The 26,155-nt window shown below is 41.8% G+C and overlaps 1 protein-coding gene across 1 annotated transcript in view; it reads left to right on the top strand.

The window, feature by feature from the left end:
- Nucleotides 1-698: 698 nt before the first annotated feature.
- APCDD1L (APC down-regulated 1 like) overlaps nucleotides 699-26,155 on the top strand; it is a 60,222-nt gene continuing 34,765 nt past the window's right edge. The window contains exon 1 of the mRNA XM_089658633.1: nucleotides 699-989. Coding sequence (XP_089514759.1) covers nucleotides 950-989 — 40 coding nt within the window. The 5' untranslated portion in view covers nucleotides 699-949. The remainder of the gene's footprint in view (nucleotides 990-26,155) is intronic.

Here is a 26,155-nt window from a genome sequence, read left to right as displayed (position 1 = left end):
TTCTCCCTGTGCCTGCGTGGGTTTCCTCCAGGTACTCCGGTTTCCTCCCACACTCCAAAGACATGCTGGTAGGTGAATTGGCTCCTGTCTAAATTGTCCCTAGTATGTGTATGTATGGATGTAAGTTAGGGACCTTAGACTGTACGCCCCTTGAGGGTTAGGGACTGATGTGAATGTACAATATATATGTAAAGTGCTGCGTAAATGGACAGCGCTATATAAGTACCTGAAATAAATAAATAAATTTGCAGATGCATTGGTGCCATTAACAATTAATGGCACCGCTGTGCATCTGCTAAATGATTTTGTTCGCATTCCTGACACGCAGTAATGTAAACCTAGCCTAAAGCTTCTAGTTTGCATACTTGTGCCAGGTCAATAAAACTTATGAAGCCCTTGGATCAGCATGACAGACAGCCAAGGAGAACAAGAGGACGACAGGAGGAATTACGACAGTTTCCATACTTCTTGAGTACAGTTTTCCTTTTACAAACATCTGTGCTTCATACCTAAAAGGGGACAGCTGTGCAGGAAAAGGGGACAGAGGTACCTGGGTCCAAAGGAGGGACATTTGTGTTTGTACACATGGGTGAGTGTAGTATGTACTGCGTGGGTGAAGTAGTAAGATGAGGTGTATACTTTGTAAGTATGAATGAACAGCCAGCGTGCATTGTAATAGTCTGCAGGATCCTGCAAGTCTCCACCTCTCCTAAGTTTAACCTATAACTGCCAAGCTCCATTAAATCTAACAACACTGGACAGGCTGCCTTCAGGAACACATTAGTATGTGATCAGACAGAGCTCGGCGTTCCCCATCAACAGCAGCCCCTGTGTTACACAAGTAGTGCTGACACCGGCCAAGGAACAGACCCTTCTCATCACAGCTGAAGTGTAACTTCTACAGGAACCAAAACTTATCCTGTGCCCAACACCGACTTCTCCTGGAGGGATGGCTCATAGATGGTACTGCGCCCTGGGATGCTTTCTGGGTAAGCCATGAAGTTTTTACTGTGTGCTTTGCATTGCAATGTCAGCCATCCTTCATCTGTATTAATCTGTGCACCAAATTCATCACAGCTGGTGCTTTAACATCTGTCTGTTGGTGCCACTGAAAGCTCTTTAGATTGCTCACCTAGATATTACATAGGACTGACTGGTTCCTAATTGCTGCAGTTTGCCCAGGATGTTACCAGTGTCTGATTGTAGAGCAATGAAATATCCTACACACTGGAAAATCATTTTCCAGGAACATCTTGCTCCTGAAGCTTTGTACCTAACCTAGTAACTCATCCCATCCCATCAAAAGGTTTCATGTTCTCCGTCTCTTTAAAAGTATTTAAAAAAATGGATTAATTGAAGAGAGTTGAGATCACTGAACCCATATGCAAAGGCGATGATCTGACTTTATTTGCTGAATTGCACTTTCAGTTCACCAAAATATCGTCATGCAAATTTGCTCAGTCCTTGCAATTCATGCAGGTCATAAATCCAGACAATCACAAACTGCATGATACCTGCCTACATATGATTAAGCTGCTTTCACACTGCTGCCTTGAAAACCACAGTTTCCGGTGCATTTTGCACCTGTGAAAAAAGGACATGGGATTGAAAAAACACACAAAGACGCATGTAGCCTGCAACTGACCCGTGTGAAGAGTTCCATAGGATTTAATGGTCATGCATTTTTCTTCTGCGTTTTATAACGCAATTATGAAAGAAAAACGGATGAGTATGAAAGCAGCTCAAGATGAATTGAATATTTAAAGTGGAGTTAAGCTCACAAGTGTAGTGGTTGCATTAGTTTTTTTTTTTAGGCTTATTTTCTCTTTATTTTCACATGGTGATCTGGCCAGTAACGCACTTCCTGTCGTAGGGTGTCTCCACTCTGGATGGAGGCGACACCTCTGGATGGAGGTGACACCTCTCGACAGCAGCATTGTCAATCTGAGAAAAGGGGACTGTCAGATTCACTAACAGATTTGGGGTTCTTTCAAGGTGCTGTTCCACTCCCTCCAGAAGGTGATCCGAAAGCAGATGCCCTGCCGAACTGAAGATGAATGGGAAGGATGTCAGTTCTGTGACATCTGTGCCCATTCAATTTTTGTCCTCATTTTGACAGCGGACTGTGGTGGACCCATGATGGCTCTACAGGCAGCCGAATGTAAATGGACTTCCGGCTACATCTGATCCATCACGTTTAGGTCTGGAAAGACAGAAACAGATTCAGTCCATTAGATCTACAAACAGACATGTTCTGATCCTAATCCTTTTCCCTAAAATGACCAGGATCCACAGGCAGCTGGTTTTGTTGCCATTTAGTAAACAGACTATAGAGAACAGTACCTTATTTATCATTTTTCTTGTGATGATATAGAGTGTACCTCACCAGTCTGATCTGGATACTATATCTTGGCTCTAACACCTAATGTCCCATAAGGCTAGGTTCACATCTGAGCAGGTGGTGCCGCTGCAGATCCACATGAAAATCCATGGAGCCGCACCACCCGCACAGAGAAATGTAGTCCAGCTGCCCGCACTGGAAAACGCAACCATACTCCGAACCGAGGTTCCCGTGTGGGATGCGTTTTCGGAAGAAGTGCAGGGACTTCTTCCCTGTGTCACGGGGCACAAGAATCCATTCAAATGCCACACGGCCATATATGTGAACCGGGGCTAAGTGCACGGAGGCTCTGTTCACACAATAATACGTGTTTTTAAGGTGCATCATAGCGTGTTTTGTGCACATCGCTTGTATACATTTTTTTGTATGTACATGAGGAGGGGACTTTAAATTCCAGTGGCAGGCATTAAAACCGCACAAATGGGCTGACAATTTGTTTGGTTACCTTTCTTTTCTGTGGCAAGAATGGACACTGCCACACAAAAAGTGCTGGAAGTCTGTGATGGTGCAGTTCAAAGAATTAAACAGTTTACATGTAAGATATGTTTTTAGCATACCTGCAGGGTTTCCTTGGCATGGAAATGTTTAATACCATTGATCACCACAGAGATATGGTGCCCATCGCCAGTTTGCTGCAGAAGTAAATATAAATCTGTATTTTTTTTAGTATCTTTGCAGCTCCCAGATTTTGACCACACTTCACACCTCACACAGGCTTTTATTTAAGGAAAAGAGGGAACACCCACAGCAGCCAACCACCCATCTGACTTGTGTAAGCTGGAATCTGATTGGTTGCTGTAGCATACTGCACAACATTAATGCTCTTTGCCTAGTTGGTCATTTTCCTAGGTTTTTGGAAAAGAAGGAATTTTCATGAATATATTACACATTATAGCCACAAACATAATACCTTTTAGTAATACAATAATGATTTGAGGCAGTAAACAAAAAGCAAGTTTTTATATCAGTGATGAAAAAATCACCAGTGTATTGGACAATATGGGGTTGATTTACTAAAAGGCAGGCCATACATTAGTCAGTGTTAATGGGGGAATCCCTCTTGCAGTGCTTTTGTGTTCTGCTGGCAGGGAGTGTGAGAAGCCTTCCCCACCGGCAGAGTACAATGATTACTGCTAGCAGCTATAGCCACTGCCAGTCTTTGGGCAAAAAAACCCAACAGACTGGTTGTACTGAAGTCAATCAATGGATCAACTTCAGTACAACCAGCCTGCCCATAGATGTATAGAAATTTGCCCGATTACTGCTGAACCAGGCATATTTTGATCCATCTATGGCCAACTTTACATTCTTAGAGTCAGTGGTGTGCTGCTTCTCGTCCAATCAGCGGTTGAGGAGTGGGTTCCTTGAGAAACGGTGTTACCTAAAGTGGTTCTAAAGGCATTCTCTGCATTAAGGTAAAAAACCTTCCAATGTCTGTGCCCCCACCACCCACCCCTAAACACTTACCCGAGTCCTCGGTCAGAGAAGAGCAGGAGCCGAGAGTGCCGGCAGGGGACCCCGGAAGAGAAGGTAAGGTTTAGAATTACTTGAACTTAAAGTGGAACTAAATGAAACTAAATGAGACAAGCAATGTCTCCTCTGTGATATAATAATCCTACCTGCTTGCTCACAACCTTCTGTAGCATGTAAACAGGGCTGAGCATGTGCAGCTCAGTTTACATCGTTAGCACGGACCCCAAGTACTGGGGTGACTGACTCCTGCACATGCACATGAGTTATGTCATCCTGAGCCAGCCAATTTAGACGGCCGAAGTCCAGCATCCATAACAAAAGCCAGGAAGAAGATGCCGGTGAGGGACCATTGGAGAGGAGGTAAGTATCGGGACTTTCATTCCTCTTCAACTGGAGGTCATGAAACTGACTGTGTGGTGCCCAAATCGCAAGACTATCAAAACAGAATGACATATCTTTCAGCATGTAAGACAGTTTAAACACATGCATTTTAACTCTGCATTTAGCTGTTTGCCTGCAGACTACTTTTTAAAGCTGAACTCAAGGGAAAAGAAAAATCATCCCTTGCAGTGGGGATCCCAACTACAGAGCAAGGGATAAATGCTTGTTTATACCTAGGATACCAGTAACAAGGACCTTTACGTAACCTTATCTCTCACTGTCCTCAACTCTTCTCTCTGCGCTGAGTATTGGGAGGTCCCTATGTGCTGAGTTGTGGGCGCTCCCTATGTGCTGAGTATTGGGCAGTCCCTATGTGCTGAGTATTGGGCAGTCCCTATGTGCTGAGTATTGGGCAGTCCCTATGTGCTGAGTTGTGAGCGGTCCCTATGTGCTGAGTATTGGGCAGTCCCTATGTGCTGAGTTGTGGGCGGTCCCTATGTGCTGAGTTGTGGGCGGTCCCTATGTGCTGAGTTGTGGGCGGTCCCTATGTGCTGAGTTGTGGGCGGTCCCTATGTGCTGAGTTGTGGGCGGTCCCTATGTGCTGAGTTGTGAGCGGTCCCTATGTGCTGAGTATTGGGCAGTCCCTATGTGCTGAGTTGTGGGCGGTCCCTATGTGCTGAGTTGTGGGCGGTCCCTATGTGCTGAGTTGTGGGCGGTCCCTATGTGCTGAGTTGTGGGCGGTCCCTATGTGCTGAGTTGTGGGCGGTCCCTATGTGCTGAGTTGTGGGCGGTCCCTATGTGCTGAGTTGTGGGCGGTCCCTATGTGCTGAGTATTGGGCGGTCCCCATGTGCTGAGTTGTGGGCGGTCCCTATGTGCTGCATTGTGGGCGGTCCCTATGTGCTGAGTTGTGGGCGGTCCCTATGTGTCTTCATGTACAATGTAGAACTATTGGCCATTCGTTGTACTTGATGATGTAAGAGCACCTGTGGTCTCAGGAGCACCTTAGGGGAGGACCTGTGGCAGCTGGTCTTCGGGTGTGTAGGATACCCCTGTCTTCTCAGAGATCCTTTATTACCCAAAACCACCAGTTAGGGGACACTGTTATCCTTCTCAGAGTCCTTTACCCCGCAGAACAATATGCTGATATTGGAAACTGAGACTTTTTTATATATTGTAACCTTTTGGCATTATTGAAAAGTGTTTGAACTGAAAAAAAAATACAAGTAAAATGTTTTTCATCAAAAGAATAGATAAGTGTTCAATTCACAATAAATACAGACAAATAGGCAACTTGGTCAGATTTTCTGCATGTGCATATTTGTAAACAACAATAATTTACCGAAGGCATCATGAATGTACAGTCACCCAATAACTGAAACATGTGGCTAGTGGCTCTCCAGCTAATGTTTGCTAGTTTTTATTCAATACAGGAGGAAAGGGGGCATTGAAAATAACTTGGAGTTCTATTTTGTTTGGCATTGATAATATAAAACCAAATCCAGCTTTAAGAAAATATATAGGAATCCAATGCTCCGCCATAGTAAATACAGAAAAAAGCAGTTCTCACTGCAATGCTCACTTTACAGTTTGGTTTAAGGGCCAGTTCACACCACAAAAACGCACTCTGGATGCATTCCGGATATGTTTTTGCTTACGGTTCACATCACACGCAGTTCCGGTGCAGTTTTGGTGCTGTGTGCTATGTTCCCGTATGGTTTTGTGCAGAAAAAATGCAGCATGTTCTACTTTTTTTTCTACACCAGCAACTGACTGCACTAGTGTGAACCAGGGCCATTGGAATACATTAAAAACACTGTGCATGCATTTTTGATGCAGAAAAAAGCACACTGAACTGCATCTAGTGTGAACTAGCCCTTAAAAGATAAGTTCACCTTTCATAACATGTTATATGTTACACTCATATTCAAGGTGTAACAAGTAACAATCAGACCAGCCCCCGCTCCTCCCTGCTGTGACAGCTAGTGGGGGATCTTCTCTAAAAAAAAGACATGGCCCTGTGGGGCTCTGGCCGCGTCACTCATTCACAGTATTCTGTGAATGGGAAACTACAAGTCCCAGCAGCCTTTGCAGCTGTCGGCTTATAGTTTTCAAAGGACTACCATGGTGCTCCACAGCATTTTACATTGAAGTCAATTATCATTATCAGCACCTTTTTTCTTATATCGGCAAAACGACGATAACCCTATTTTTGCATCAGTAAGAGAGACGATATAAAATTCCATCTGATTTATCTGATTTGCTAGTCGAAAGTGAACACTGGAGGCCAGCATTCCAAGGATTCATTGCTACCCGTAGTAACATTTTGTTCAGCTCATTTTGCTTGAAATGCACCAATAAATGAGCTTTGTGTAATTTGTGTTTTCAAGTGTCAACAGCATACAGAGTGGTTATACAGGAGTTATAAAAACACTCTGCAAACTGACAATCACAACCAAGAAAGGAAAACCAACATCTTTCATGACCCCTCTCACAGCGCGCAATGTGCTGTCAATCGCTATGAATTACTGGAAAGCACATTCTGTCAGGATGATAGGCGGCTGATCATCTGCCGTTTAGCTGCTGTCTTTTTGTAAGGTATGGAAGAAACCATGATAAGTAGTTACATTCAGTCATGTCAGTTGATGATTTTGTGCAAATATCTGTCTGTTCTTGTGTCCTTTGTGTAAAATGTATGGAATGCTCGGTGTGTTGGAGGGCCATCACATATCTCCCAACTTTCCGAGGTGGGACAGAGTGCAATAACGATGACATATATTATTATTATTATTATTATACAGTATTTATAAAGCGCCAATAGTTCGCTCAGCGCTGTACATTACAAAGGGGGACAGAACATGTGACAGAACAATACCAATACAATGCAAAACATGAGGGGATTGAGGGCCCTGCTCTTTGAAGCTTACAATCTAGGAGGGAGGGGATGGTGGCACAGGAGGAGATAGCTGTGGGGGATGGAGTGGTAGGAAGAGTGGAGGAGGTCGGCAAGTTAGTAGGGGGTGGGGTAGGCTTCCCTGAAGAGATGGGTTTTCAGGGTGCGCCTAAAGGAGAGGAGAGTAGGTGATAATCTGATGGGTTGGGGCAGGGAGTTCCAGAGGATGGGTGACACCCTGGAGAAGTCCTGGAGGCGGGCATGGGAGGAGGAGACCAGGGAACTAGAGAGAAGGAGGTCTTGTGAGGAGCGGAGTGTGCGTGCTGGGTGGTACTTGGATATTAGGTCGGTGATGTAGTTCGGGGCAGTATGGTGGACAGCTTTGTACGTCAGTGTTAGGATTTTGAATTTGATCCGTTGCGCAATCGGAAGCCAGTGGAGGGATTGGCAGAGGGGGGTGGCGGAGATGGAGCGGTTGGAAAGGTGAATGAGTCTGGCAGCCGTATTCAGGATCGACTGAAGTGGGGATAGCCAGCGGTGAGGCAGGCCAGTGAGAAGGGAGTTGCAGTAGTCGAGTCGTGATATGATGAGGGAGTGGATGAGCTGTTTAGTGGTTTCTGGGGTTAGGAACGTGCGGATTTTGGCGATGTTGCGGAGGTGGAGTCTGCATGAGTTTGTTAAAGATATCCACTAATACTTTTCCTTTGCTGTTAGGATTTCTATATACTGGGGCTTAACAATAAATGCATTACATTGGAAGATGGGTACGAAATCTGGTGTAAAATAATCAGGTGGTAGTTAAACAACACAGTTATGTTGAGGTCTAGACATCAGATCGAGAGGGGAACCAGAGGAGGACAGACAGACACAAAGATCTGCTTCCAAAAGAAGGACAGGAGCTAGAAGATGAAAGAGACAGGAGCTGCAGAGTTTCTGCAGGCTGATGCTTCAAATCTTATGAAGCCAGCCAGCACAAGACCTACAATAATCTGCAATCACACTGATCATAACACATACATTTTATCAGGAATGATATTAAAGTGGAACTCCAGCCTAATCCAATCCCCTCACTTCTTTTCCTGGTGACAAGACAGGTAGTGAGGGGGAAATCTCCCCATTTGGGCCACAGAAACCAATAAAAGTCTAACAGAGGTTCCAAAAATAAAGGTTTGAGTGGAGTTCCACTTCCAAAGCCACAGAAAAGGAATTATTGGTGACAAGAGGTAAGCTGTGTCTGTGATACAGAAAGGAATTAGGAGAATGTGTATATTGATCGGTGAGCTTTGTTCCATCGTGCACTTTGTACTTTAGTAACTCACACCTAGTTACTGGTACATTATCACAGTGTCTGATTTGTTCCACAGCTTTACATTGATTTTGTTTTATTAGCGTTAGATAGAATAGGGAAGGGTTAGAAATCGGTCAGCTTTTTATTGCTGTATCCATATCAGGGAAAACAGTCCTCATTTCTTGTGTGGTTACCAGAACAGGGAGCTTCTGATGTTCCCTATTCTATCTAAAGCAAAATAAAATACAAATGTTTTTAGGTTTAAAGGCTTTTAACCACTTGACCTCTGAAAAGACTTTTACCCCCTTCATGACCAGGGCATTTTTTTGCTATTCGGCACTGTGCTACTTGCTCGGTCATGAAACACTGTATGCAAAATTACATTCATGTAATTCTTTTCCTTTCTTTTGGTGGTATATGATCACCACTGGGTTTTTTATTTTTTATTACATAAATGAAAAAAGAACGAAAATGTCGGAAAAAAATAATTTCTACTTTCTGTTAGAAAATATATCCAATTAGAAAATCAAATTTCTTCCTAAATTTAGGCCAAAATGTATTCTGCTACATTTCTTTGGTAAAAAAAAAAATCCCAACAAGTGTATATTAATTGATTTGTGTGAAAGTTACAGCATCTACAAACTATAGTATATATACTGGAATTTACACAGCTATGACGCTATAATTGTAATGGTGATGATCAGTGGCTTATAGTCGGACTGTGATTGTGTGGCGTGCAATCTGGCACTAACAGACCCTTGTTAGGAAGTACACTAACTGACACTGGCACATCGCTAGTGACACTAATACAGTGATCAGATATAATACTGTTCACTGTCACTGTACTAATGACACTGGCTGGGAAGGGGTTAAGATCAAGGGGCAATCAAAATGCCTAACAAGTGTAATGTGTGTAATATGTGCTGCTTTTACTAAGAGATCTGGCTGGTTTTTTTTCTCCCTTCAGGGAGAAGAAACAGCCAGATCACTGTTTTGTACACAGAGTCCTGTGTGTTTCAGCCATAAATCATTGGCTGAAACCTGCTGAATCTGGATTTTCTATAATTCTCCAGAACCTAACAAAAGCTGAAATATCCTTTTTATGCGGGTCATCTGTTTAAACAGCAGCTGCCATCTTTTTCCATTATTCTCTGCATACCAAATGATGTTTAAAACCAAGGTGACAGTGACATTTCTTGTAATGGATTAGAGACAAGGAGGACAGCATCAATGACTTCCACCTTTATAGTAAAAAGCTGTTGTAAAGTCAAAGCTGGTATATCCAGGTTATCCAAACACCACATTTAGAAAGAGAGCTCAAGCCTAATGGTTAGTGAGGCTGTCCATTGCATTCATGGACCAACACCAGGCATGGGAGAGGGTGGGAAAAAACTTTCCGAGAGTAAAACAGATTTTGGCTCTCACAATAGACATAGGAAGAAAGGTACACTCATAATTGTAGTTTATATCTAGTTCCCTGGTCTCCTCCTCCCATGCCCGCCTCCAGGACTTCTCCAGGGTGTCACCCATCCTCTGAAACTCCCTGCCCCAACCCATCAGATTATCACCTACTCTCATCTCCTTTAGGCGCACCCTGAAAACCCATCTCTTCAGGGAAGCCTCCCCCACCCCCTGCTAACCTGCCGACCTCCTCCACTCTTCCTACCACTCCATCCCCCACAGCTATCTCCTCCTGTGCCACCATCCCCTCCCTCCTAGATTGTAAGCTCTGAAGAGCAGGGCCCTCAATCCCCTCATGTTTTGCATTGTATTGGTATTGTTCTGTCACATGTTCTGTCCCCCTTTGTAACATACAGCGTTGAGCGAACTATTGGCGCTTTATAAATACTGTATAATAATAATAATAATTTCAACTCTGAAATATTTCTTTCGCTTTGTTTCAGGGCAGGGTGAGCGTAGTAAATGAGTTTAGGCTGAGTTTAGGATAATAAAATATGGTGTGTCTCTTTACACCAAAGAAGCCAAGTTGACTGTTAGATTAAATAGAAGCCAATCAAGGAATGGCTGCAAAAACAAAGCATGTCACACATATTTATCACAATTAGAAAAATGTGCACAATAAGTTAAAGGTCATTTAAATGTGGCCTTTGCCTGTTGAAAAATGAAATCTGACCTACCTGGTGTCCAGCATTTCTTGGCAGACCACTCTGCTTTATGTGTAGTCACCCTGTGCACTGTCCAGGCCCACTGAACTTCTGAAATAAAAGGGAGAGGTCATTACTTAGCTGCTGTAGCAATGACACTAAATCCTAGTAAATTTCAAGCCTTTACTTTTGTAAATATGTGACCACTTTCAAAATGACTGCATCCACAATAACATGTCAACTGAAACCTAGAAGTCATTAAATACTGAAAAAAGGTATCCTGGCGTGAATGTCAACTACAAAGACATCATGGCATCTTAAAAGGAGGCTGTTCAAGGTTGGATGAAGAGAGACCCTCTGTGGCCTCTAAATGATGGTTGATCTATACCCCAAGTAAAATCCATCCTTCAGCTTTCAACCTGTAGCATGATTTGTCAAGTTAGTGATAGGATTCAGACACCTAACTACAGGTGTAGCTTGGTTTATGAATGCCTCGGTTAATGTAACTTTCAGTTTACGAATGAAAATCCATTGAAAATAATGCCTCGGTTTACAAATTTTTTACTATTTTTAGAAGCAGTTGCCGGGATTTTTTTTCTTCACCATAGCTCACAGAATTAGCTGTCACTTTCCCCGGAGTTAATGGAAACTTTCTTTCTTTTAGCTGGGGGCAAAGTGACAGCTGAATCTCTGCTCCCTCCTCACTGGCAGTGACTGACAGCAATGGAAGCCAATAGCTCCCGCTGCTGTCTGAACTAATGAGGAGAGAAAAACCTGAGAGAGCCACTGTTCTCTTGCACATCGCTGGATCGATATCGAGCTTGGGTAAGGGGGGGGGGGTGGGGGGAAACTGCTAACCTTCAGCCTTTAGGACCACTTTAAGTGTAAGCCTTTATATTTCTCCCTAAAAGGATTGCCTTTGACAGTTAGAGCTTCCAAGACTATAGCTTTGGTAATAGGAGGTTAGATCTGCAAAGAAATAACGCGTGCGAAAAGGATCATTACATTTATTCTTGTTATTTTCAGCTGTCACAGATAAAAAATAATGTTATGGCCCATAATACTGCCAGGTTGGCCACAGGCTAAACACACAACAAAGCAATTTGGACCAGAAGGAATGGAGCAGATGAGTCACTGACCAGTAGGGACCCCAGTTCCTCTGGAATGGACAAGCCTCATTTATGTAAATATTGGATTGGTTCGGTCACAAATCAGCTAATGCCAGTGAAGTGCAAAAGCAAATCCGGCTAAAGCCAAGCAACAGTACCATTACAGAAAGAGCACAACATATAAGTCATTACTAGTGCCTTAATAAACAATTTCACGCTGCCAGTGAATGAATAGGCCTCATTTGTGCGATTGCCGATGTAGTTACAAAATGGCCACCCCCACAGTGAAAAGGCGAATACATCCGTGGCCATGCAACAAAGCTGTTTGTTATTGTGTATAGTGGATAATTAATTGTTCGGAAGAGATGGAAGATTCATTAAGGGAGATTAGAGGTCTCTCAGTGAGAAGTAGCAGCTGTTCAGAACATTTGCTCATATTTTGGCACCGCGGTGTGTTTTTGTGGTTTAAAGCAGAAATAAACACAAACTGATGAATCCGCCGATAGGATTTACTGGGCATATTTCTTACTTGATTAATCTTGCATTGTTTTAGCAATTTCACTCCATTGTCATTCCAGAAGCTACACTCGGTGCTACATGTAATGTAAATACCTACAAATAGTCTGTGATCTAAATAAAGTGTTACTATTCTGAATCTTAAGAACAGGATTAAAAGTGATATATACAAAGGCTGAAACAAAAATTAACATAGAAATCCCACACTAGAATATATATTATATTGGCAGAAGTTCTGCAACTACCCTTTAAAAGGGACATAATATATGGCGACAAATGAGAGGGAAAAGCAGCAGAGCTAAGGCAGGACTACAAAACTTTCAGGTGTCAATCAGGTCTAAAGCTGCCTTCTCATTATAATCTAATTATATACTGCTCAAAAAAATTAAAGGAACACTTCTTAATCAGATTGTAGCATCAAGCCAATGAAACTCCTGGGATATGGATCTGGTCAGTTAAGAAGCAGAGGGGGTTGTTAATCAGTTTCAGCTGCTTTGGTGTTAATAAAATTAACAACAGGTGCACTAGACGGGCAACAATGAGACGACCTCCAAAACAGGAATGGTTTTACAGGTGGAGGCCACTGACATTTTTTCTCTACTCATCTTTTCTGACTATTTTTCACTAGTTTTGCATTTGGCTAGGGTCAGTGTCACTGCTGGTAGCATGAGACGATACCTGGACCCTACAGAGGTTGCACAGGCAGTCCAACTCCTCCAGGATGGCACATCAATGCAAGAAGGTTTGCTGTGTCTCCCAGCACAGTCTCAAGAGCATGGAGGAGATTCCAGGAGACGGGCAGTTACTCTAGGAGAGCTGGACAGGGCCGTAGAAGATCCTTAACCCATCAGCAGGACCGGTATCTGCTCCTTTGTGTGAGGAGGTACAGGATGAGCACTGCCAGAGCCCTACAAAATGACCTCCAGAAGGCCACTGGTGTGAGTGTCTCTGACCAATCAGAAACAGACTTCATGAGGGTGACCTGAGGGGCCAACATCCTCTAGTGGGCCCTGTGCTCACTGCCCAGCACCATAGAACTCGATTGGCATTTCCCATTGAACACCAGAATTGGCAGGTCCACCATTGGTGCCCTGTGCTTTTCACAGATGAGAGCAGGTTCACCCTGAGCACGTGACAGACGTGAAAGGGTCTGGAGAAGCCGTGGAGAACGTTCTGCTGCCTGTAACATGGTTCAGCATGACCGTTTTGGTGGTGGGTCAGTGATGGTCTGGGGAGGCATATCCATGGAGGAACGCACAGACCTTTACAAGCAAGACAATGGCACCCTGACTGCCATTAGGTATCAGGATTAAATCCTTGGACCCATTGTCAGACCCTATGCTGGTGCAGTGCATTCTGGGTTCCTCCTGGTGCACAACAATGCCCGGCCTCATGTGGTGAGAGTATACCGGCAGTTCTTGGAGGATGAAGGAATTGATACCACTGAATGGCCCCCACGCTCGCCTGAACTAAATCCAACAGAACACCTCTTGGATATCATGTTTTGGTCCATTCGACACTGCCAGGTTGCACCTCAGACTGTCCAGGAGCTCAGTGATGCCCTGGTCCAAATCTGGGAGGAAATACCCCAGGACACCATCCGTCATCTCATTGGGAGCATGCCCTGATTTTGTCAGGCATGCATACAAGCACTGAGGACCATTCTGAGTTTATGCAATGAAATTTCAACAGAATGGACTCGCCTGCTGCATCATTTTATTCACTTTTATTTTCAGGGTGTCTTTGAATTCAGTCCTCCGTAGGTCGATCATTTTTATCAAATGATGGGGCATCCTCACGTTCCTAACACATTACCCAGTCCATATCAGTATAGATATCCAGCATGATATATTTCCGCATTGAGATCTGATGTGTTTTCAAAGTGTTCCTTTCATTTTTTTGAGCAGTGTATAATCCGCAAAGATTAGATTGAATTGCACAGAAATCTAAACCATGTGTGGGCTCACACATGATCCAAAGTATTAAGAAATTTTTAAATGTGTCTGTATAAAATAATGATAGGATAAACTTAACTTTTTTAATTTGACATAAACAAATTATAAAATTGCCCTCCCCCCATACACAGTTTACAATATCTTTTAACATTCTGCGTTTGTACAAATTATAATGCGTGTTCTACGTAAGAATAGTATGCCCTAAACCAGCAATAAGTCAAACTTTCAAATTCCAGATCAATGAAAAGGTATGTCCAGTGTTTATCGAGTAACCATTTAATTTGAACCTGCCTGTATTTATAATCTAAGAGTTCAAGCAGGTAAACTGCTTCTCTGTCGGCCCACAAACTGTACATGGTTAGCTGCAACCAGCAGCCACGGGGCCAGACTTGTACTCTGTACACAGACAGTTCGAGTGCACAGAAAATGTTTCTGGCTGCACACAAACTGGCCGTAGCTAATCGTCCAATTTTTATGTAGTCATAGCACAGAATATTGCAAAGGCCTTCCTGTCCTCATATACCCATCCTCTAATAGGGCACTTTCACACTGAAGCGGTGCGGTTTTCCTGCAGCATGAGTGTAAAGCAGCGGAGGTTTTTCATGTGGGTTACCTTTGCTTTACCACAGACATCTATTTCTTTCAGAAAATGCACCATAATCACCCGTTGCAATAGAAGTCTATGGAAAAGCGCAGGCAACCCACACAAAAACATAAGAAAAACAGCAGAGGGTACCAACTAAGTGCAATATAGGAAAAGATTTTATTTAAAATTACAGGTGGCAACTTAGAAGATGCATAAAGATAAGAGCATGTAATCCACCCAATGCGGTTTATCATTGGGCCTCACTGTATCTTTAGGAGCTAGGAAGCAGATGCCTGTCAGTAGCTGTATTGGACGCAAGAAACAAAACTGGAAATCCTGGTGCCACCCTGGAGCGCATAGACTGCTCAGGACTGGAAGTGGAGTCACACCTGGGGAGGCCACAGCATGGGGATCGTGGCTACATGTTTCAGATAGTAACTGCTCCTTTTTCAACCCAAAAAAACCATGGGTACACTGCACTGCACCCATGCTGCAGGAAAACCGCACTGCATCAGATCTGCAAATGCCCATAGAGTAGCGCTAAAGAATGGGCTGCAAAACACACTGGAGTGTGAAGAGTAGTGCAAGCATTACTTTTTTAGAATGCACTGCACCAAATTGCATGGTACTTTGGCACTATGATGTTTTTGGTGTACCATTAACAATTCATCAGTGCCCACAGGCACAGGATTCACCTGCCGTGCGGGAAACGCACACGGAACGTGTCTTTCCCACACTACATTTTAGTGTGAACATGCCCTTAAAGGGCTAATATCTCTCAGCTTACTAAATCCTCAGAACATGCTGGTCAATATGAATACAATGTTGATATCTCCTGCTGCATAAGAGCTCCTAAAGAAACAGACACTCGCAGTCAAGGAGCAGCAATAAATGCTTTTATCTCGTTCTGCACATTCTTAGTCTGATGAATAGTCGTGGAAAGCCAAAACTGAAACACGTAATCGCATGTATTTCATGTCCTGCAAATCCACACAAAAATGGTCTCCACAATCAATCTCATACATTAACAATGTTGGGAATGCAACCGTGTGAATTCTTTGGAAAAGTTATTCTGGTAAACTGGCAATTTCCAACACATTTTTATCGGAGATCTGTGCAGCCCTTGCTCCTTCTGCTCATTACTATCACTAATGAGAGTTCATTGATCTCATTTTATTAAGAGGGTGAGAAAACGTCAGGTTATAAGTCATCTCCTAGATTGTAAACGCCAAGGATCAGGACCCTCATAACCCTCTTGTATTGAACTGTATTGTTGCTGTATTGTCTCCCGTTATATTGTAAAGCGCTGAGCAAACCGTTGACGCTATATACCGTAAATCCTGTATAATAATAATCTTTTATCTGGACTGGTACATTAAGTATGCAGGAGGCAGTACAGCTTTCGGCAATATGGAATGACTTAGTACTTAGTACAAATGTATGGCTTTATTCTACATCCCATTGCAAAACTTATGGCAGGAAAAAAGTTTCTTATCCAAAAACTCTATTTATATATCCGATGTTATTATGCAACCTGAAGCAGAAGCATTACATGTAATCTGACTGGATGCTGGGGACAATACAGATGAGTTCTTTTTGTGATAAATAAACTTACAGTGCCTTGAGCCAGAATACTGCAGATAATTATTCAAAATGGCAATATTCACAGGAATTCTAGCACTGCATTATAACACCCACTGCTTTAAAGTAAATATCAAATTTTTTTAGCTTTTAGATACATTTTTTTGTGTCCTCATTGAAAGGCCTCTCTTCTTGTTCTGGTGACAGATGATTACACTCTTAGATCCCACCATTGTGACCTGAATGTGATGTATTACACTCTCTGATTCAGATTTTTAGAATGACACACTCACTGAGTCACTGGAGCAGATTAACTGAGCAATTAACCCTTTTCATACACAAACGCAGTAGCCAGCACCACAAGTGGAAGGCTCCATGCACACTGGCTTAAAAAAAATGCCTGTACTCCCCATATGGAAGAAAAATGTATTTGAAATATATTTTAAAAATACTCTTTCCAAATATATTGCCATATATTTGAAATACTACAATTTTGGCCATATTCAATATATTTCAGTCAATATATATATATATATATATATATATATATATATATATAAATATAGAATGTTGAAATGCGTTTTTATTACAAAATATATGAAAAATATTTTTAAAAATACATTTCAAATATACTGTATGTCTTTAAAAATACAAATCTACATTTTTGGAATGCATTTACAAATATATGTAAAAATATATGTTAAAATGACTTTTTTGTTAAAAAAATCTAAAGAATATATTTAAACACAAAATATTTTTAAAAATATATTTTCCTAAAATATATTCTTCAGATTTTTTTAACATATAAAAAAGTAATTTTTCTTCCATGTGGGTCTTGGCAGAAAAAAAAAAAACACTAATTTCGAGAGTTTTTTGTACTAGTGTTTAGCATTTTTCTGCTCAAAAACAGAAGGGTTTTTTTCTGTCTCTAAACTCTAAGCTTAAGCTTAGACTACCTAATGTGCATGGACACATAGGGGTTTATTTACTAAAGCTGGAGCGTCCAAAATCAGACTCCCTTCTGCATAGAAACCAATCAGCTTCTAACCTCAGCTTGTTCAATGAAGCTTTGGCAATGAAACCTGGAAGCTGATTGGTTTCTATGCAGAAGGGAGTCTGATTTTGGACTCTCCAGCTTTAGTAAATAAACCCCATAGTGTTTCTAGTGTGCATGGAACCATAACAGATTCACACTCTGCCGATAGCATCTACTGTTGCAATTCTGACCTTTAAAGAAACTGCCTTGGTTACTGCCACACCCAGACAGGAATGTAACAGAATTTAGAACACGGTAGCCTCCTATAGAAACAAAGACCTTCATTTCTTATGAGAGCATTTAGAGATTCAGTTGATCAATTTTTAAATACCAATTTAATGAAAAGAAAAAAGGGTGCAAGAGAATATTTACAGAAAAATATTACAAAACAGACAATGAGCAATAGTAAAATAAACATGCTAGAAAAGTGGAAGATAGTTAAAGGTAGAACTAATCCCTACCGTATTTCATCAGAAATACACCTGTGCACATTGCAGTAAAGTATTGCTGAAAAGCTTACTTTTTGATGATTTTGCATCCACTTATTTCCTCTGCGCTACCTCTTCGAATTTCTGGATGGGGAGCGCCCTCTCATAGCATTATGAGTCAGCTGATCTACTCCTGAGGAATACATGTCCCAGGATTCTTTGCACATGCGTGCCCCCTTGTTGAAAATATAATGGCTGAGGCTGTGTGTGTGAGCACACCAGAGCAAGTACTGATGGGTGGCTCTGGCAGCGCTCTGTAGGAGACTGCTAGGTAAAGGAGAAACAGGAAAGAAGGGGCAGTAATTTGGGGACCAACCAAACAAGGAAACAAGACACACTTTAAAAGAAGGTTAAGGGGTTGATTTACTAAAGTAAAAAATGGGGAAATTTCCATTGCAAAGTGCAACTTACCTTGCAAAGTGAACAGCCTATTACCTTTAGTAAATCAGTCCCTAAGCATCTAATGTAAGTGTGGACCTCCTCTGCTGAAATGTTAAAAAGGGGATTTTGCTGTATATCAATTTAAAGCAGGACTAAATAAAAAAAAATACCACTATATACAGTGAACCAATGCAGTGCTGCAAGCCAAACATAGCCTGAATCCAAAATTATTAAAAAAAAGAAATATTAAAAATAAAAAGTCCAAAAAATTCCTTCTTTATGGTGCTTACTTCCTTCTACAATCACCAAGTGCTTCAAACAGAAAAGTGCAAAATTCCACCATCAGATGTCTGCTCACCTCCAGCAGTGTGACCTCACATAATACTGTTTGGTCTAACTGCTCTTTTGGTCCCACAGTGGACACTGAAGATCAACTTGATGGATTTCAATTGTAGTTCACACCTTGTTTGGAATACAACTCTCACCAACACTTCACCTCATAAATAAAGAACTCCACATAGTGCGTAAAGCTTTAAAACATTTTAATACCAAATTTGAATACAATTACACACTCACATGTAAAAGGTGCTCCACCGCACCAGGTATACCGCCTGTTATAAATTGTTCCGCAGTCTGGAGAAACTGTGCCATGAGGAGTCATCAATATAGAGACTACAGTAGTGTGCCCTCCGTAATTGTCATCCTTGCATATGTCAGATAACATAAACCAAAGGTGCCATAATGCTCACCTGGCAATGTATCTGCCATATATGAATCAATGTGCACCACCGCCGTAGTGATCGCCGGCTCCGTACATGCATCATGATTTTAATCCAAAGCTCCTTTCCGACATGTTTCGCCATGTGACTTTCTCAAGGAAAACGCGATTCAGAAAGTGACGAGTGACGAAACACGTCGGGGAGGAGCTTTGGATGACGTTACGACGCATGTACAGAGCTCGTAATCACTGCGGCGGTGGTGCACACTGATCCATATACGGAGGATAGTAAATCTCAAGACAAGTGAGCGCTTAAAACAACTTATAAAATCAATTAGTGAACAAAATAAAACGAGAAAATAGCAGCTGAACACCAAAAAGGTACCATATAAACCTTCACAATAATCGGAATGCATAAAAGGGAGAGGTGCAGCGCTAACTTGATAAATATATAATTATATAAACCAATGTTAAGGTGCTGTTAAAGTGCAAAACGGTGACTAAAATAAGTATAGTCCATAACGTGATCAAAAACCCAAGAGAGTCTTCAAAGAGCTCCAATGCCTGGATTCGTGGATGAGGTGATAAAAGTATAAAGATTGCGCACTCACCAGATACGCAATCCAAATGCGCATTCAAAGCAGATAATCCTAGGGTCCTCATATGGATCTGGTCAGATCTGGTCACAAAAGCCCCTCGCCACTTGATAGTGTTAGCCACGCATAGAGGAGAAAAGGCCGCTCTGCAGATGTAAAGAGCTCCCACCGGAGCCCAAAGAACAAAGGAGGCCAAATAGTGTGATACCTTATAGGCAAGGGGTATTTATTCCCAAAGACACACAATATACAAGCAGAGGCAGGAGAGATACTGACCATACAAAGATAACAAATGGCCGCCGGGGCCCTCGTGGCGCCGGTCGGCGTGACGTCACACCGCTGTAGCCGCTCCCTAGGGACCTTAACATTGGTTTATATAATTATATATTTATCAAGTTAGCGCTGCACCTCTCTCTTTTATGCATTCCGATATACGGAGGATACATTGCCAGTCTTAGCCGGTGAGCATTATGGCACCTTTCGTTTATGTTATCTGACATATGGAAGGATGACAATTACGGAGGGCACACTACTGTAGTCTCTATATTGTTGACTCCTCATGGCACAGTTTCTCCAGACTGCGGAGCAATTTATAACAGAGGCGGTATATAGCTGGTGCGGTGGGGCACCTTAACATGTGAGTGCACATTTGTATTCAAGTTTGGTATTAAAATGTTTTAAAGCTTTACACACTATGTGGAGTTCTTTATTTATGAGGTGAAGTGTTGGTGAGAGATGTATTCCGAACAAGGTGTGAACTACAATTGAAATCCATCAAGTTGATCTTCAGTGTCCAATGTGGGACCAAAAGTGCAGCTAGACCAAACATAGTATTTTGTGAGGTCACACTGCTGGAGGTGAGCAGACATCTGGTGGTGGAATTTTGCGCTTTTGTGTTTGAAGCACTTGGTGATTGTACAAGGAAGAAATAACTGTAAAGAAGAAATTTTTGACTTTTTATTATTTAATATTTATTTATTCTTTTTTTTAATAATTTTGGATTCAAGATGTGTTCGGCTTGTAGCGCTGCTGGTTCACTGTATATATTCATTTTACATTATATGAGAGAAGGGTTCTGTGCTAAAACGGCTACTTAACTGGTTTTGTTACGTTTCACTATCACTAAGAGTAAGTTTGTGGTTGATCCATAGAAGCGTGCAAGATTTATTTAATTGAAAAAATACTACTGTTCCAACAGTTTGACACCCACAATGTCCCACGCCAGTGCCGGTATCTTCTCCCTGATTTCTTTCAGCTGTCTGGATTGGCCTGCAGAAGATGGCATCACTCCCATGCACAGGAGTCATTCACCTGGGCATACTGGCACTGTGCTAGAAATGCAAACTGAGCTGCACATGAGCAAATGCCCAGACGTTTTAAAAGAAAGTTTTCCTTAAATACAAAATTAATATTACCTACATGAGATAGACTAACTTTACTTGTTGTCTAAGGTTAACCTTTCACATCTTTACACATAACGGTCAATAGCAGACGATCTGTCTGTTGCACAGTGGAAGAATAACTTGTAAAAGGTTAGTGATAAGGCATTCTACACAGCAGATTCCTCAATAATCAAGCCTTTTTTCTTTGTTAGCAACAAATGTTTCTTTACCAAACACAAAATAATTAGCTTTAAACTATTTAATGAAAATCTGTCTCCATGTGTTTTAATGGAGGAAAAAAGAAACACTTTTTTTATATAATTACATATTTTCTTGTATATTTTATTCCAGAAAATAACAGTGACCTGTTTTTGTACCCGAACTGATGCCAATGTGGTCTGGACCGCAAAGTCTTTTAAACTGCTGGGACATGTAATAGAAGCTTTTTGTGAAAATCTATCATCAACATTTTGGATAATCATATTTATGTTTAAACAAAGTCTTGAAGCCGTTACATTCTATACATTTCACTGTATCATCATCTTTGAAATAATGATCTCCACATGGTTATTTCTCAAGTCCTATTTTCAGTCAGTAAACACACATACACGTATATATATATTACATATACATACATATATATCTTGCGTGTTATCTATATTTTTTACTAGTCCATCCAGTACTCAAAGCATATTTGAATATCAAACTGTCATATATATATATATATATATATATATATATATATATATATATATATATATCCTAAACATTTTTATTTTATCTCTCTGGAAAGAATTTGGAGCCTATGTCTGTGCTGGGGAGATTCACCCTCTTTATGTTTTAAGCTGGCCACACACTAATAACCAAAAATAAAAAAAATCTCACAGGTTTTTCCATCTACACAATACATTGAGGATGAATGTGTCGCCTGCTGACAGTGGCTCTCAGAATGCAGTGGGGGGCTGCCAAAAATTGACTCGAGCTGATTGGCTACAATCACCGTTCTGCTTAGAATTATCCTTGATTTTCAGATCAAAGAATGATAGGCTGTAGAGAGCCGACAGGGCCACCAACTGCTCGAATTTCAGACAGTTCATCAGAAACCGACTGAAATTTAGTCAGGGTATGACTACAGTATTTGTAGCTGCCGATTTTTAATAAAAGGACATTTATCTGTCTAGGGATCCAGGGCTGCCATGTTTACTTTGGGGAGGCAGCTGTGAGTCCCTGTGACTTCACAGCCGACTTCCCACTGCACATGCGCAAGCTGCACAGAGCTTTGTGAATGGTCCCTCAGCCTTCTTGGACCTTTGACATGTCCCGGAAGGCTGTGGGCAAAGAGAGGGAGGTCAAACTTCCACTCAGATCGCCTACTTGATGCGAGAGGAAGTGGTAGCGTGTACCTGTCAAAACTAGGTACCCACTTCCCAAAAGAAAAAAGTGTCCATGAGTGGGAGAAGAGGCAGAAAAGTAGATCTTCCCCTTTTGGGTGAAGTTCTGCTTTAAGGAAGCATTGGCACAGTTTTTTTAAGTAAGCATTTCACCAAAACAGAACGCGAGAAAAAATCCCAAATTTTGAGTTGTCACCAGACCAGAATTAGAGGAGGATGTGATCCAAAATGAAAAATTTTTCCCACTCACACCTATCTAAGAGGGAATTTCCCTCACTTTGCAATGATTTCCTCTTGCTTCCTGTTGTTTCAATGGGATACAAAGTGAGAGAAAATCTCCCCAAAGGGGCACAGGTGACAAAAACACATGGATTTAATCAATCCCTAATCTGTCCACATAGAAAAAAAAAAGTTTGGTTTTTTTCTTGATTAGTTTACAGAAGGCAGGAAACATTGTGTGTGCTTTCAGTTCACCTCACAGGAAGTGACAAGGACTCTGCATTTCTAGCAAGATCAAGAGGTATTTTCTGTACTTGCTGAAAATGTTTTTGAAAAATCTATATGAATGCAGTCACCACCATGTTATGTTATTAATAGGTTAGGATATGCTCTAAAAGAAGCCTCTATTGAGGAAGTATTTAGTCTGATCTCTTGCTGTGAAAATTCACTTTCCCTGGCTGTTGTGCTAACCCAGTATCTGCAATACTTTAAAGTAACTCTTCCCTTTTCCAGTATCTACAGAAACTTCTGGCAAATAGGAACAACTGAACGTATGAACAACTATTTGGTGCATACTCAGTTAACAAACATTTGGCTCCAATCTTTCACTAGAGTCTAAGTTACTTTCCCACTGGACACCCCAATCTTACCTCTCCACCACCATACAAAAGGTGAAATGGGACTGCAACTCAACCCTTAGGCCTCATGCACACAGGACATATTGAAAACTCTCCTAGAAGTTAGAAACTTCTGGCAGCAGCGTTTTTGCAGAAAAAACGTCTGATGATAGTAAGTGTCTAACATTTCTACAAGCGTTTAGGCAAATTTACTGACATCAAGTGCTTAGGTATCAATTCACTTCAATGATCAGAATTCTGGCCATTGAAGTGAATTAACACTCAAGCACTAAACATGCCTAACATTTACATACAAGCATCAACTGTTTTTTTTTTTCGGCCAAAATGCTGCTGTTCCTGGACACACTGGCAGTGGGGTTTTTTTCCTGCCTCTAAACTCTCCTGCCACTAAACACTGCTAAACGTGTGCATGGACACATAGGCCAACATGGAGGGGAGTTTGGAAGCAGGTAAAAAGAAAAAAGCCTGACGCCCATAGTGTACATCAATTACACGTCTGTCCTTCCCGTGACAGTCAGTCACTCTCTGCATATGTTAGCAGCCAAAAGGGAATGGTTAGAAATGAGGGCTTAGCTCTTGACTTAGTCTGGCCATATTTGAATATTTTTCCTGGATCCACACAAGCAAGGTGTATGGAGGAATCCCCCCCATTGGGACACCACAGGAACCCTTTGCTGTCAGAATACACTGATTGGCAGTGGCTACAAACCAGATGAATTTCAATCTGTCTATGACCAGATTTAGGATGCACATTTTAGGAAACTAATGCAGGCCATAGATGGTTCGAAAACCGGCCGTTTGTTTTAAAAAAAAAAAAAACAAAACGAAAAATCGGTCGTTCAATAGGCCGACGTTACCACCAGATTTAGGGCTCGTTCACACTAGGCTGTTTTGCCAACGCTTGCCAAATGCCCCTATAGCGTTTGGCAAGCGTTGGTCCGGCGTTTGCTGAGCGTTTTTTAACGCTCGGCAAACGCTCCGCAAACGCCGCATGCGCGGTTTAGCGGCGGTTGCTAGGCGTTTGCCGAGCATTACTAACGCCCCACAAACGCCTATAATGCAGTTTGAGTGGTGTTACCGCTCCGCAAACGCCCCGCAACCGCGTCGCAACCGCACCGCAAACGCCGGCCGGGCGTTTGCGGAGCGGCACCATAGACGAGAATAGGAGGCTTCAAAGCCTCCTGACTCGTCCAGAGGCGTCCGTTTTGCCGCGACGCAAACGCTCCCGTTAAAACAGCACCATGTGCTGTAATGTGCAGAATTGGCAGAGGCGTTTGGGAAGCGGTAAAAACGCTTCCCAAACGCCTCTCTGCCGCCTGCACACAAGGCTAGTGTGAACGTAGCCTTAGGATGCACATTTTAGGAAACGAATGCAGGCCATAGATGGTTCGAAAACCGTCCGTTTGTGTTAAAAAAAAAAAAAACAAAAAATGGTCGTTCAATAGGCTGACGTTACCACCAACGGTAAAAAAAAAAATCGCCCGCTTTTCATCCCGTCTACAGCCGGCATTTAATTACTTCTGTCCTTGCAGAGAGCTCCGCTATTATATTTGACATGAAAAAGTATTGCGGTTGCAACATTGTATCTATTTGTATCCATTTCGAATACAGATGGTTTTATTCGGATACAAATAGATACATTGTTGCAACCGCAATACTTTTTCATGTCAAATATAATAGCGGACTGGAATTCTTCTTCTTTTTCTTGCAGGTCACGGCTCATGCGCAGATTTTTTTATCGGTAAAAAGATTGGCCGATTTGCCCATCATCGGCCGATTTTTTTCTAACTTTACTGATTAAAAAAAGTGCCAAAATCCAGAAAAACAGCCGACCAATTAACCCATTAACGGTGCGAAAATCGGCCGATTTTTTTTTTGGCCGAAAAATCTGCCGATTTTTGACCCATCTATGGCCTGCATTAATAGTATCATTATGTTAGAGAAGTGGAAAGATTCACTTAAACGTCACTGACTGGGTTCAACTATGCAGTAGGAGCTACTCTAACCTCTGACCTCTAAAATCTGCATGCTTGTTCTGAGCCAGTGACAACCAACATTTACAAGATCAGCAATGGCACTTTTTTTTTTTTTTAAGTTTTGAGAAAACTCAAGGTGAAATCAATCAGCGTACTGCTAATGCTGTGAAAGAGACATTAGATCTGTGCAAAACGTCCAGCCAATTTACTGTTTATCCGAGTTTTATTTGGTGCAATGCTTCCAGACTTAGCAGTCTTTCCACAGTATGCCAGGCAGGAATGGACCTAAAGTCTTAAATAAACATCACCATTTCACAGCACCCTCGCTGTTCTCTAACCTAAACATATAAAAAATGATTTTGCAGCTTCAGGTCCCTGTAAGTATTGGTGTCAGATCCACCAACAGGTAGATCTGTGAGCACTAAGGCTTCCCTAGGAGCCTATATGTAGGTGCGGTCCTGGATAAGAACAGGCCAGGGCATGTTTATGTCCTGACAGTTTCTCTTTAACCACCTCTGTACCTTTGTATTGTAAGAAAACAGTGGGGAGGTAGATGTGTATTTCTGGAGTGCCATTTATAAATGATGTTCTGAAAACATTTGGGTGGCCAGTGTGACTGTTAATGGCTGTAATCTTATCTGTTTTTAGACGGTACAAATGTACATCAGAGTGGCTCTGTACCTTGTGATCACCGTGAACCAATCACAACCATCACAAGGGTAAGTACTAGTGGTGTTTGCAAACATTCAGCCCCAGCACAACAGTGGAAGCACCCCTTCCCACATTGTTAATATGCTGAATGTTTGTATATACAACAGAAAGGAGGATCATCAGATTGAAGGTCCTAAAATGCCAGTTTAAAGTACCACTGACCATCAATTACTGTGGCTTAGTTTAAAGGTGTGTGTGTGTGGGGAAGGGGAGGGGGATGGCACTGACTACCAATGATTACAGGATTTTATTTGAGGTAAAGAAATTAAAGGTAAATGTAAGCATGACCACATTTTTGGTCTTTAGAAAGCGCTGTCTCAAAAATGAATCACT

The sequence above is a fragment of the Staurois parvus genome, unplaced genomic scaffold, assembly GCF_062004578.1.
Source record: "Staurois parvus isolate SC_StPar_1 unplaced genomic scaffold, SC_StPar_1.0 ptg001087l, whole genome shotgun sequence".
NCBI classification, from domain to species: Eukaryota; Metazoa; Chordata; class Amphibia; order Anura; family Ranidae; genus Staurois; species Staurois parvus.
The sequence above is the reverse complement of the archived record's forward strand: the minus strand, read 5'-3'. Positions and strand labels throughout refer to the sequence as shown.